General features: G+C 34.0%; 1 protein-coding gene across 1 annotated transcript; it reads right to left on the minus strand.

Moving 5' to 3' along the window:
- Positions 1-5,441: 5,441 nt before the first annotated feature.
- LOC129951563 (G2/mitotic-specific cyclin-B) lies at positions 5,442-14,987 on the minus strand. The gene is made up of 7 exons (XM_056063783.1): positions 14,718-14,987; positions 14,461-14,591; positions 14,097-14,386; positions 13,718-14,016; positions 6,856-6,990; positions 6,355-6,798; positions 5,442-6,292 (listed from the first exon to the last, which is right to left on the minus strand). The coding sequence occupies exons 1-7, from the start codon at positions 14,748-14,750 to the stop codon at positions 6,011-6,013; spliced, it is 1,614 nt and encodes a 537-aa protein (XP_055919758.1). The 5' UTR covers positions 14,751-14,987; the 3' UTR covers positions 5,442-6,010.

Here is a 14,987-nt window from a genome sequence, read left to right on the forward strand (position 1 = left end):
CATATTGAGTTTTAAATGAGGTAAATTCTTTCTTATTTTGTTCTGTGTTTGAAAAGATGAATCGTACATGCTTTAATTATAACGCATAGAAAACTGAGGCCCTACAAGATGATTCAAGGTTTTGGGATAAAGTTGTCTTCATTTTGTTAGATTTTTTGTTTCGCTTCTGGTCTTGTAAGACCCCTTAGATAAGTCCTGATCCTGTCGAATCCTGATATAGTTTTAAATTGTCATAGCTTGATGTTTAACATTTTTGTTTATATTCAGCCCTATTGCGAATTCCAATATAATCGGAAAATTAAGAATCGAAAATACGAATTAAGAATCCTATTGCGAATTCCAACATAATCGGAAACTTAAGAATCCAAAATACGAATTGAATCTCTGATTTTTTTCTGTGGTGGAAATACAGAACATGTCCTTCAAGGTGGAAAGGGTCTTGAATTACACAAAAAACAAAATTGACTGAAACTTTAATTGTAAAAGCTCTCGGTTAGGCCAAGAAATTCACATCTCACTTTAAATAAAAGCGATAATTTGTAATAAATTAATTTTGAGCTGAGTTTAAAATTCCTTTCGAGTTGAATAATTAGGTAAAACTGTGCTCAAAGAGTGTAATGTTTGATAAGTAGATCTTCATATGTTCGTCATTAACCTAAGCTATATAAACGTAACACGCTATTTTAAGCTGTTTAAGCGCAGCTCACTTTTAGAATATGGCAAGATGCAGTTATTTATTTTATTTAGAAAATCATAATGCTATTTATAGGTACATAATTTTAAAAACGAACGCTATTATTAACATAATTATTTTCTAGGGTGAAAAATAGTGTTGTAATAATTACTCTGTACTTGATCAAATCTTATCATCGTCGGTGACGATACACTCTATTTTTTTCTAAGAAACAACAAAAATGTATTTGGAAAACTTTAATGAAAGCCTTGTGCTTGTTTAAATTTTGTTCTTTATGAGTTTGAATGCTACGTTTTTGTTTTTTTATTCAATTTACGTTTGTAGCTTGATAGCATTGTGCATTGTTATGAACTCTTTATTGATTGTTATTACACTAAGAGAGTATGAAAGTTGACGAGTTCAATGGAAAGAACTATCACGCAGTTATTTTCCAAGTTTGACATCACGTAATCTTCTTTCCGAATTCGCACAGTATGATAAGCTCATTAAATTCCGACCTGAACGGCATTGTACAATGGAGATACAAAAACCGCGTGCAATTGAATGCTTCGAAAACTCTATGCTGTCTTGTATTGTTAAAGCGAGATATACCCCCCTTGTTATTATCCATGGATGGCACCAGTCCCGTCGATAGGCAGGGTGAAAGAGGGGGGAACCTCCGGGCCCGCGATTTTCTAGGGACCCGGAAATTAAAAGCAATGAGGAAGAATGTTATTTTTTAATATATTCTATATATTTTTCATCAACATACCTATTCCCAATTCCCGTTCTGGGCCCCCGATTATTATTGGCTTACTCTTGATAATATTTCATGAAAAATTAGACAACTCTCAACTGCTGAAAGAAAGTTGTAATAAATTGTTTCGGTTTTCTTATTTAGTTTAACGTACATTTCAAATTTAATTTATTTTGAAAATTTGTAATGTCTTAATAGGGGTCCGGCAACTTAAAATAAAACCAGAATATTTTTGTCGGTTTTTGATTTTATAAATTTTCTTTTCTTAAATTTTGTTTCTGCTGGGAACGAAATTTTTGATTCGGTTTTGGAGGACCGGAAATCCCACACAAACGTTTTTAAATAGTGGTTTCCGTAATATTAATTATTTAATATTTTGAATAAGTTGTTAACTGGAGATTCGATATATATCAAATCACTTCAGTGTGTAAATAGCGAAATGTTGTACTGCCGCTATCACATTTTTTGGTGTTGTTCTAAAGTGTTTTAACTTGCTTAGCAGCAGTGCCCAATGTCCGGAAATTCTTAAGAAAAATATGTCCGGATCTGTTCACAAATTGTAGCTGCTGAAACTCGAAGAGATATTAATTGAGTTTTAAAATATATGCACAAATAGGACACATTCAAATATATGTATATACATGGTCACTTATGTCTTCGATTTGGTACAAGGTTCTTAGTGCTTTAAATGAAAGAAGTATCATTCTTCAAGCCAAAAACATGACTATTGACGTTGGATTTCGAAAATTTGATCTTCGATTTCAACATTATTCGGAACGGATGGGAATGCAAAGCAATTGCTGGATTGGGTGATGTTCCAGAATCGTTCCCATCGAACAGAAAAAGGCAATTAAAGATACATTTTGGAGAAAATCGAAAAGCCGGACAGAAAATGGACATTTGTATTGCTCTCCGTGTGTTTTCCACAACGTTCATTTAGCGTCCTTACCAGAACAGAGAATTTTCATCCTTAGGCTCATCACAAGATCGCGTTTCCGGACTTGCTACACTATGCATCGAGCACCTTTGGCACGGAAAATGAATTTCAATGCAAATTTCAAATAATTTTCATAAAAGGTAATGGATCTTCATGCTAATTTTTTTTTAATAGTTAATCGACTGTATTATGAGTAACTACCATGTCGTTTTTAATATCGAATTGAATGTATGAATCTGTTCGGAATCTTATCTACCAGCGTGTTGAATTATTTTCTATCCATCCTCCATTTTAACCAAACTGGACGATACCCGGAGATGGATTTGATGATTAACACTTTTTTTTGGTTCACTTTGGAAACAAATTTTATATTTCCGTTAATTCCAACCAATTTCATGCTATTTTTAATTAAAATTAGAACATATCATATCAGTAAGCATGAACTTTGAAAAAATGGTAAATATTTTGTTCCGTCCCAGGCCCGGAATTCCTCACGACGGCCCTGTATGGCACTTGCATCAATGAGACTGAACATCTCGATATTCTCGGTATGTATGTCACCAATCACCTTTTGTGGAACGATTACATACACGATGTAACCAAAAATTTCGCAAGGTGTTTGGGTTTCCGTTCAGGTATAGCTCCCATCTCTGGGCTGGTGCTCCTGCAACTTACTTAAGCCTCTTGGATAGTATTGAACGTAGAGCATTTAAATTGATTGGTGATAATATCATCATAAGTTCATTAAATTCGCTTGAACATCGTCATAAGGTTTCTTGTTTAACCCTTTTTACCGTTATTTTAATGGTTTATTCTCTAGAGAAACATCCAGCTGCATTCCTCCCCTTAAACAAAAAAAAAAAATCAAATGGGGTGGCGCAATAGTCCGTTGTGAACCAGGGCCTAGTGACTTACAACTCTCAACCATTCCTGTGTGCGAGTACTGTTGTCAGGAATGGAAGGGACCTACAATTTAAGGCCGAATCCGAACGGCTAATTTGAGAAAGCACTTTTTCATGACAAGAATTACTCTTGAAGGATTTGTCAATTCCTCGCAAGAGGCAGTCCCCGCGAAAATTATTTGTTTAAATTAAGGTGGCACAGGCAGGGATTGAACCCAAGGCCCCTTGCATGACAGTCCAACGCACTAACCATCATGCCACGGGTACTACCCTCCCATTAAACAGTTCAACCGTAATACGCTTCTGGCAATGTTTATCAGTATACTCTCGAGCTCAACTTCTGTCGTACTGTCAAGTACTGGGCCCTTATTATGAATTACGAAACGAACGGCAGAAAAAACGAAACTCGAAGAAACGAAAGTCATGGTGAAGAGCGATTATAAGATACGAAAATAGAAAGCAAAAAAAGTTGCCAGGCAAAAACGAAAAATGATATTTTTTTAAAGGAGCAACTAACTTCACTCCTATTAACAAATCTCAAAATATAAATAAAGTCGAGGAAGTTTCAAAAATAATTGTAATTTGCATAAATTCTATAAAATGTTTTTTCACTGCGACTATTTCCTTGAATAATTGTTTTCTATGTTTGGATTGGTTTCCATAAAAGCTACCAGCAAATCGAACTGCTTAGCATTAGTTGTAGGCCTAGAAGGTTAGAAATAACTTATTTGTATGTTTTTGACAATTTTATTTATTATTTACTTACATTCTTTTGCGCACTTAACAAAACAAAAACCAACCAAACAAAAACAAAAAAATAAATGACATTTGACATCTACCCCCAAAACGAAAGCTGAACGAGAGCTGAAGGCACTCGTAAATAAAAATACGAGTATCGTCATTTTTACGATTCTCGTTTTTCTTAATCGCAATTGACGATTTAGTGCCACTACAATCGTTTTTTCTAATCGCAATTTAACGAATAAGCGTTATTTTGAACGAGTTTCGTTTTTCATAATAACCCCCCAGGTAATCCTTCTTTAGCCGTACGACGCGAATGTGTAATGCTTTACCACACTCTTACCGCGTTTACAAGGAGAATTGAATCCGAATTGAATCAGGATTTAGCGCCGTATAGACCTGGATCGGATCGAAATAGGATTACTCGTCCCGATCCCACTGAAAGAGGTGAATCGAATCGAAAATTTGTTTGTAAACCTGAATCGGGGAATCGAGTTATTGGTGTGTGAGGTTTTGCTTGTGTGCGTGCGATAATTTTTTTCTCTCTTGTTTGTTCTAAGCAAAAAGACTCCATTTAAATGAAGTATTTTTGGTTCTAAGCTGAATTTAATTTGGCGCTCGTCCTTGTGTTTAGAGCATTGTTCTAAGATTGTAAGTTTATTTAAAAGTACAGTACGCACACAAATAAAACCGAAATGTCATTTCGATCCCATTTGAATTCGATTCCTCGATTCAGTGCCACCATATACCTGGATCGAAATCTCAATTCGATTCGATTCGATTCCTCGATCTCGTCTTGTAACCAGGGTATCTGTCTTTCCTAGTCATTGCAATATTCAAAACCAATGCGCACCGACATCTTCTTTCAAACCCTCTCTCCTCTTTCTAGTGCTCACACTGTGTCTCTGCATAATAAGAGTAGTAATATCCTCTTAAGTGTGCGCTTATTTCCTGATGACCTGGTTGAGTATATTTGTCCAATTTCTCTTAAAGATAATTATAAGTCTTCCTTAGTAACTTTCTTTGAAAGACCTTTTTTAAGTGTTGAAGCTTATAGTTTATCTTGAAAATGTCATATTGCCTTAGACTCTTGTATATTTTATTTATTGATTAAATTTGAGCAGTCCCCTATGCACTTATTACGAGCAGTGAATCGAACATTCGACTGCAAGCAAACTTGATATTGATGTAAATTTAAGAAACCCAAAGCCAATTCTTTTTTACACAAAACTTTATTAAATGAAATTCGAACATACACAATACATTTATGTCTTGCTTTATTAATTACTTAATTAAATGATGTCAAAGGTCATACATATATGCGCATGCAAGCGACTTTACATAAGCCTTTTCCTAAAATGTTTAGCTGTTAATTAAACTACCTACGAGTTTGTTTTAGTTTTAATTTCCATCCAGAAGGCAGCTAACTCATTTTCTTTATTTATTTTTGAAAAAGATTTCAGGTTTTTTATGTTTTGTTTGTTTTTTATTTAACAGACCACAACAGGTGGTTACCAAGTCTTTAGTAAACAAATATAAGAAAGGGCATAATTCAAAAACACAACATTTGTGAACATGTAGTGAACATTTACAAAATAAAACAAAATTAAAGGAAATAATAAAATAAAATTAATAATACCGCGCTTATACACTAAATTTTACATCAGTCGTAGTTGGTCTTGTTCTTGAGACAATTATTTATATGTATACTGAAAATAAATTACAGTTCTTCTTGTATTTTTAACTTACACAAACAACAAATAGACCTACAATCATTTTCAACCAGTAAATGAGTCTTTGCTGCTCTACCCGAATCAATTACTCAACGCTGCAGAATATTTTTCTTTCTTTCTTCGATTTCTAATAATTACTTACATTAATTTCAGACACAGGAAATAAAAACTGTTTGATGCAATATAAGAAAAAATATTTGAGCATAATGAGTATGAGAAAAATTAAAGAAACTCCAACTCTACCAACTTAAAACTAAAACATTAAAACTAATTTTCATCCTTGGCAATTATTGCGTCTATCGCGGGTCCCTTCAATTCTGGGCGCAGCGAGATCTTGCCCAGTTGGAAGGACTGATACTTCACAAAGACAGCCTTTAGTTTTGCGGAAGGTGCATTTTTGGCGAGCATGGCAATCTGCCGCGTGATGGGCCTCAAGTGTTCAGCACTGTACCGTGAGTAGAATTCTAGAGTTGGATTCCAAATTTCATCGGAGGGGATTTTCGATGGATTTATCAGCTGCAGTGAGAGGTACAATGAAGCGGCAGCGATCTTAAATGAAACAAATAATTCATAGTTAAAGTTTTTCAATTTAAATGCAAATCAATTCATACCTCTGATGGACGATAATGTGCCATGGAGTACTCGGTGGTGACAAGTTCCAAGAAGTACTTGGACATTGCATGATGACAGTCTTCGGCGCTGGCAGCTTTCGAGAAACGACGCAAAAAGTGGATTGGCAACGGACGAGATAGATTAAAGTCGAGAGCCTTCATGATCTTCATTTCCATGTCCAAGAGCTGATTCTTTGTGTAGGTGTCATCGGTGATGTAAATGAAATCACCGATTGCTGGTGGAAAGAGTTCTTCGTACTTGGAGGCTATAAAGAGCGATGTGACGCCAACCATTTGGAGATGTTGGCGAGAGGTTGTCTTTACAGCTTGCAAGTATCTGTCAATTATTGCAACACACATGTGGAATGTTTCTGGAACCAAGTGGAACTGGTGATGTACCTCGTTGATCCAGTCAATCAAAATCGAACGCATTTTTGGAATGACCTTATTTATTTTTCTTTTTAATGAATTTGTTTGGGAGAACAATGTTAAAGTTGTTACCTCTTTTTGATCTTTCAAGTGTTCTGGCTCAACAGGCATTAGTTTTTCCAACGAAAAGAGATATGCATAGATTTCGTTGACATATTCTGATACCAGAATTGGGTTTTCCGTATCATCTGCATCAATATTTTCGACCTTTATTGTTGTAAAATTTTAAATGAAATATTAAACTTTCGATTTTGTTTGGAAAATATTTATCAATAATGAAAGTAAACAAAAGCTATGAGGGAGATAGACTGGTTTATTGGAGCTTTAAGGGGTCATTCCATGTGATTGCTAAGTTTAATAAAGGGATTTTTCAAAATTCGAAGCCGTTTTAAAGATACGACTTCGGGCTGTTAAAAAAGATAAAACAAATAAAGGAATCGGTGGAAAAAGATAAGGTAAACTTACTGATAAAGTTATTCAGGAAATATTTAATGAAGGTTTTAAAGGTAATTTGAAAGTAATGTCAGTTATGGGGTGCCCTATAGGCCGCGAAGCCCACACTTATGTTTAGAAACATGATGAAAACGGCGAGAAAGTGATGTCGTTAAACAAGCCAGAATTGATTCAAGAGCTGAACAATCGGCTTTAAAAGAGTTTCAAGAAGAAGAGGAGGGATCAGGCATCGCCGACTGAAAGGTAAGTTGATATTTTCATAGTTAAGAGGACTTGAAACTTTATACGAGTTTTTCTCAAAACTGTGTTTTTCAAACTTTCTTCCATCCTATCTCAAAAACGGCTTGACCTTATGACTTGAAAGTCCAATTTTTGGTATATTCATTTGATGATAGTTCATTCCATGCATTTAGAATCACAGATTAAAACGCCGTTTACTTTTTTGTTGTAGATATGTAAGAAAATCAGCCGGAATCGTGGAGGAAGTTCAAGCCCATTTTTTCGAGGTGGAGTTGTTCATACATTAGTGTAACTCGTTTTCTTTACAATATTTTTTATTCAAATTTTATATTTATAATGTCGAACTATGTTAATAAATGATAATAAACTTAATAAAGTTGTATCTATTTACTGGTCGTAAAAAAATCATAAAAATTCCTTAAAATACAGGCCATCCAATGGGATGACCCCCTTAAAAAAAAGCCTCATGATTCATGATATTACAGTGGGCCATTAAACTGGCCAAACTATGTCCTACTCCATCACAGACAGCCATTTTAACCTAACACACTGCCTCTTGTAAGGAATTCACATCATTCAAGAATAATTTTTGGTAAGTGTAAGTCCTCTAATCGTGACTAGACGCTCTGGTTCTACTCGAGCTGTAGCGCCTCCTTTAATACTAATAATAAAGATAATTAATGTTGATGGACTAAGCTTTGAGAATTCAGAGTGAAACAAAACTGCATTTTATATGAAATAAGTTCTTTTATACCTAAGAGGACATCAAACGGAAGCATTATTTTTTAAAAGTTACAATTACGAGCGAGCTAGTTAAACAATAGAATCTTTTTCATAATGCACAATGACCACACATGTCCAGTATTGCATCTGCGGTTCATGAGTGAACATGATAACACATTTCTTAGAAGAACAATGGACTCTACCTGGAAGGGATTCTTGGACAAAGAAACACATAGGAATGAAGAGGCTTATCTACAAAAGAGAACAAACATTTCAAAAACTAGTTTTCGGTTGAAAACGTCCATTTTATGAGTTCACATGGCCGTGTTTAGTTTTTAGAATTTTTTATTTTCATTGGACGCTCAAATCAAAACATTTGGAAATGCCGATAATTTTCTATTTTCTTTTTAAACCCAAATTTATCAAAGAAAAAGCAAGGTCCAGGTTTTTTTTTAAGTAGGAATTGATTTCTTACTGTAAAAATTGAGATCAGAGTCACATTTACGAAAATTCAAGCTGTTGATAAGAGCAAAGAAAAACGTGATCCTATATTATGTTTATTCCTGGCGATTTTTTCAATTTATTGGACAGCTGTTACTTTGAACTTCTAATTTGTTTTTGCAATCAAATGCATACACTTATGCAAAAAATAATAGAAATAGAGGCGGCGTTCAATTCGTTCAACTATCAATAAGCAAAACCTTGCAGATTTAAGAACTTAACTAAGCTAATACCCCTATTATGGTTGACGAATCGAACGTTCGAAGTGAGATATTTTTTTATTAGCGAACACACACATTCGACATACCACTGTTGGCGAACTTTACAATTGGAGTTCGAAATTCAGTGCTACCATACAAAAAAAAATAACAGGCATAAATAAACTCATGAAAATTTTAAAACTGTTGCGCTCATTAATTGATAATTTTCATATTTAATAAAAATGCAAAATAAACCAAAATGATAAGCAACATACATTTTTTTTTGGAGGAACGAAAATTACAAAAAAAGTAAGAATGCTTCGACTGCGCAAGAATATTCGAGACAACTCTTAATTTCTTGGAAGTCCCTAACCATCTGTATGTAGAACAAATATTTTGTTACAAATGGAAGTTCTTTTAATTCTTATTAATTCCTTAAGTTTCAGATCATATTTTCGACTGAATAAGGAAGCGTTTGTATTCGTATTAAACAATACAAATTGGAAGGCCAATTTAAAAATGCAAACAAAACCTTGATCTCTGCTATACTAAAATTAGCTTTGGCCCTTAGATTTTTTGGGAGTTATCAGAGGAGCTGTAGCAAAAGATTTTGACTCAGGCCTGTCACAATCCTCGGTTTCCTCGTGGTACCAAAGAGGAGAACGTTCAATGTTCCTTGGTAGTATTTATATTTTTATACATATAAACTTACATTGTTTATTTTCCGACATTTCTTTTACATAAGCTTTAACCTTTTCTCACACAATATGAACGTTCGACAAATAATAAAACGAAAGACGTTCAAATCAAAGAACATTCGATAACGACAATAGAGTGAGATCAATCTTCGAAAAATATATGACATTTAAGTCAAATACTCAATTCGCCAACGGCAATAAAAATTTCTCATACTCACACGTTTATTCATTCGATTCGCCAATGGTAATATGACCTTACATTTTAAATAAATACATACTTTTTCAGTATTATAGAACAATCCAAAACCATTTTGTGGCGCAAAGTTTTTGAACAGGAGTTAAAAATAATATCCTAATCTAAGCAAGTAAAACATACCAAAAAAACAATTAGTTTTTTAAATTAAACACTTTTACGGTGCATGTAAAATATATCTGTAAGTTTGTTGCTTATTTACAAACTTAGACACTATAACTACTTTTGCCAGATCTCTTCTACAGTCTCGACACTTTGCTAAAAAAATCTACATATTTACATCTAGTATTATGGATCTTACTTTTCAATATTAATATTTTATTATTTTATACTAATTTTCAATCGTATGTTAATTGTTCAATAAGTTGTACCAAAGATTTTAATGGAGAGAGAAGCAGAAGTTGTGGGGCTGAAAATTAATTTCGGCAAAATAAAAATGATGAAACCGACCATCCTCTCAAATAAATATTTTCTCGCAACCGGTGGAAAAAGTGGAGAGCTTTCAGTACTTTGGAAGCATCGTTTCCATTGAAGGCGGAACCGAACAAGACGTCATGTTACTTCAGCCATAACAAGAAAGCGCAAACCTTCGTAAATAGATGTCTTCATAACATCCTAAGGATTTTCTGGCCAAACCGTATTTTAAATGAGGTCCTTCATAGAAGGACATGTCAGGAACCTATAAAATCCATAACGCGAAGACGTTAGTGGCAATGGATTGGACATACGCTTCGAAAAGGTAACGAATGCATTGCAGGCCAAGCAATGCAGTGGAATCCGCTCACAAAAGGAAGAAGAGCTGGAGGACCGAGGCGCAGGACAGTCGAGGCGGAATCAGCGTCACTAGGCAAGAGTAGGAGGGAGCTGAAACACATCTCCGGAAAATGTACCCGATGGCACATTTTTGAATAAAAGAACAAATATGTGTAGTTAGAAAAGCCCGTGTTTTGAGCCTGAGTAATGATAATAATTGAAGAGGAATTTCACAAGTTGATGACACAAAGCATTCCTAAAAGAATAATGCCCATTAAAGTCCTTAATTTTAAAATAATGAAATATCTTTTTAGGATGAACTCAAAAAAAAGATCATTAATTACACGATAAAAAACAAATCATTTTACGGTCAAAAATACAAACTAAATAGTACCCCACACTTTTAGATTTGTGCCAAGGTGTGCGATTCTATTACCAAATATTAAGCTCCAATAACAGTTCTGAAAATTGCGAAAGAAATAAACGGAACCAACTATAAAATAGGTTCGAGTTTTTTCTACCGAAACCCTTGCCATTCACTTTAAGCTTCGTCTCTCCAATGATTCCAGCTTTACAACTTTTACAGCGGATCCTTTAATCGCTGACCAAATATAAGATGCATATATTGAAAGCGAAGAAATTGGAGCTGTGTTAAACAAAGCAAAAAACAACAAGGCGAAGATGGATTTCCTTACAAATTCTTAAAAAATGCAACCGCTATGCTTCTCACCCATTTAAAAATTATTTTCAATAAAATCTTTATCTCTATGTTTCAAAAAAATCACTAGACTCACCCGAAAATTACAGAGGAATTTCATTCATGATTGTAATTGCAAAAATATTACGTGCGTTTTGTTCGCATTTCATATATAGTAAAGTGAGAAATTCCCAACAAAACGATCCGCAGTGGCCAGATTTTTGTATTTAAAAATTGGTACAACTGAAAGAAGATCTGTCAAAATAATAATAAAAAACTTCAAACGGGGGTTTGTTCGTAGACTACTACATTAACATGTGGTGTTGAAGCGAGCTTGAAGCTCGCCTCAATTATTTATATACCTGAATCGAGTTGAGATTTATCTATTCTAAACTGAGATAAACCTTTTTTTGGAAACAAAGCAAAACATAAATATCTTTTCTATTGTTTTTTCTTGCAAAATAACCACAGTCAGTCCATTTTTACTAACAAAACTAAATGATATCAACAGTAATAGATTCGTTTTTTCCGCAATTTAAAACACACATGATTGCAAATGCAGAACTACTCAACGAACACAGCCATCGAGATAAAAATGCAATATCAATCGTACCAACATTTGAGAACGAAATCACATAAGATGCATTTGAGTCCCGTATAAATATCAAAAACCTATCCATAGTGGGATTCTACTCTAACTTTTATCGGTGTTATTCTCACTGTGGATATTGTTTTTGTTATTCGTGTAAAATCCTACTTTACTATGGATAGATTTCCCAACAAAACACGGGTATTATGCAGTATACTAGATGTAAGGCTCGAAAAATGGATCGAACAGAACAATATTTTATCTAATCTACAGGCTGGTTTCAGAAAAAACTTTTCAACGATAGATCACATTTTTGCAATATCATCGATAGTCAAAGCGTAACAAAAAGGTCTTCTAATCAATAGGAATGCTCTTATTTATGAGTTGACACCAATTGGTATATCTACAAAGTTCCTGAAAGTAATTAGAGAGATGTACACGGATACGAAGGCTGCTGTTTGGGATGGAGTGAGCTTTTCAGAATGGTTTAGCACCAACACACAAGACAAACAAGGATGCCCATTTAGCGCCCTTTTGTTTTCGTTATTTATAAATTATGTTCCGGATGAACTTACTGGGGGAATAAGAATAGCTAGCTGCACCGTGAACCTCGTTATACTTTCAGAATCACCCGAAGGTTTGAAATTGATGATTAATCGGTTATCTGCATATGGGACTTTCTATCAACACGACAAAATCCAAAATAATGGTATTTACCCGTCCGTACACAAATCGCTTATAATGGAAGAAGCGGGAAATAAATTGGTACACAATTGGAGGTAAGTAACAAGAGATCAAATATCTAGGCTTGAAATTGAATTCAACATTAAATTTCGGAGAAAGCCGCCCAAAGCTCACAAAGTTTGATAAATTTAACATGGAAAAATATCTTCTCTAACATAAAATTTAATAATCTACAAACTACAAAATATTTAATTCAGTAGTGAAATCTACTCTTTGTATGCTGCTCAGGTTTGGGGCTCAGTAGAATATGAAAAAATCCAAAAATTGTATATGAATTTTATAAAGAAACTTTTCAACCTACCTCTGAATACGCCTAGTTATGCCATATATTGAAGTTTCAAGCTAACTACATCATTAAAATCTGCAGCAACCATCAGAGCACAAGACTTTCGAAAAAAACTTCTCTTATATGAGCTGACAAACAAGGACTGATGGTTTGCAAGATGGCAATCTGTTGGCAATGAGTGTGGAGTGAAATTAGGTGATGATTTCACAATGTAAACCATGCGAAAGAACAATTGTACAGCATCATAGAGAAAAATGAGGTATTCAATGATAGAAGAAGCTCAAGACTCATTCAGTAGAATAATCTACAGTCAGCTCATCTATAATCTTGGTGCCACAAATTATTTCAAGGATTGACTGAGTTATGAAGAGATATCCCTAATCTTTAAAGCAAGATGTGAAGTTATCAACTTAAATAGAAGTCCTTATAATGGTAGTTTTAACCAATTCTGTACGCTGTGCAACTTAAAATCAAAAGAAATGTCTATATTTCATTGATATCTGTCCAATATTCAAAACTCAAAGATGCTACTTTTTCGGGAAAATACTCTTACCCTATAAACATCCTTAACGAGCATGATTGCAAAACTTTAAGTACATTTTTGAAAGATATTTACAAGTATAGATTGTTATTAATAACAGAATTCTATTAAATTCAAAACATACACAAATTTCAATATTCTTAATTTATTTTGTCAGCCTAGCTGACGGCATAGCCATAGCATCTAAATTCAAAAATTGTATAAAATTTTGTAAATAAATGAATTACTTATTACCATTATTTAATTAAAAACTTACCGCATCCAGCAGTTTGGTTGAGTGTGATGGAACATCTATGACATTCGATTTACATTTATTAGAAGAGGAGTCCTCCTCAACTTTTTCATCTGCTACCACAGAAGACTTGCAGCTAGAAACAGCAACTGCCTGAGCAGAGGCGACAGTGGTGGGTTTAATGCTCGTTTGCTGTTTTATGGCAGCCTTCAATTTCGACAATGAACGACGAGACAAATTGCTGTCCTCCCGCCTAATTGTTGTTCCTACCTGTGTTTGTTGTTGTGGTTTAGCTGAGGATTCGATTTTTGGTTTATTAATGTCTAAAAAACCAAAGAAATAGAAAACAACAAAATATAAAAAAGATTTAAGTGAAAATAAAAAAAAAAACATTTTCATTTACATCGAACATATGATGGATTATTTTCAATTTTCACTACTTTGGCGGTTATCGTCGTTGGTTGGGGTTTGGGAAGATGTTTTGCGTTAGCGGCATTTGTTAGTCCCGTTGTTGTGACTAATTTTACCGAATTCGACCTCGTGACAATGTTGGATTTAAGTGAGTTGGTTTTGAGTGCGGCAGCAGTAGACTGCACATTGTTACTTATTGCTTGAGCTGGTTTCTTCCAGTTAGTGTCTACCCTCGGCTTGGCATTCTTCAAATTTAATTGATTAAGTTTTGAGTCCTTCAAGCTAAATAAATAAATCAAATTTTGTGTCATTAGAACAAAAGAAACTTATTGATAACTGTTTATAGGCGCCATTACTCTTTTTGGCCATCTCTAACTGTTCTAAGGACAGCACGGTTTCCAAGCTCTCCAAGAGCTGCTCGTTTGGTTTCTTGGCCATTTTGCAGTCCGAATTTTTTGACTTGCTGCAATTTGTTGTCGACTTTGTTCTTTTTTTTGTGTTTTAAATAAAATAAAAGAAAGAAAAATACGAAATAAGTTCACAGGTTTTGTTGTTTGATTTCCATTGATATAAAATACCGCTTGAAATAGCTGTAAAAAAAGAAATACAGTACCTCATCGTATTTAATCCTCATTTGGGTAGACATTTTTCAACTGTTTTTCTTTTTGTTCTCCGAATAAAACTTCACAACACAAAATGATTGAATATAAAATATATATTTAAAGTGAGTTTCGTTGCTTTATTGATGTTTATTTTATTAAAAGTTAAATTTATTCGGTTGTGGAAAAACTATGAATTTCCAACAAAATTGAGTTTTCTTTTTTTAATCTTTTGACCAACTCCGGCTCGAACCGTTGGGTTTTGTTTTTGAAAAGCAACTGAA

Source organism: Eupeodes corollae, chromosome 3 (genome assembly GCF_945859685.1).
Source record: "Eupeodes corollae chromosome 3, idEupCoro1.1, whole genome shotgun sequence".
In the NCBI taxonomy this organism is placed as follows: Eukaryota; Metazoa; Arthropoda; class Insecta; order Diptera; family Syrphidae; genus Eupeodes; species Eupeodes corollae.

Bases quoted from the DNA above. Each gene is read 5' to 3' on its own strand.
- LOC129951563 (XM_056063783.1), bottom strand. From the start codon at position 14,750: ATGTCTACCCAAATGAGGATTAAATACGATGAG. The intron at 14,387-14,460 runs GTAATGGCGCCT...TTATTTATTTAG, and splicing joins GTTAGAGATGGCCAAAAAGA to CTTGAAGGACTCAAAACTTA. The intron at 14,017-14,096 runs GTAAATGAAAAT...TTGGTTTTTTAG, and splicing joins TAATCCATCATATGTTCGAT to ACATTAATAAACCAAAAATC.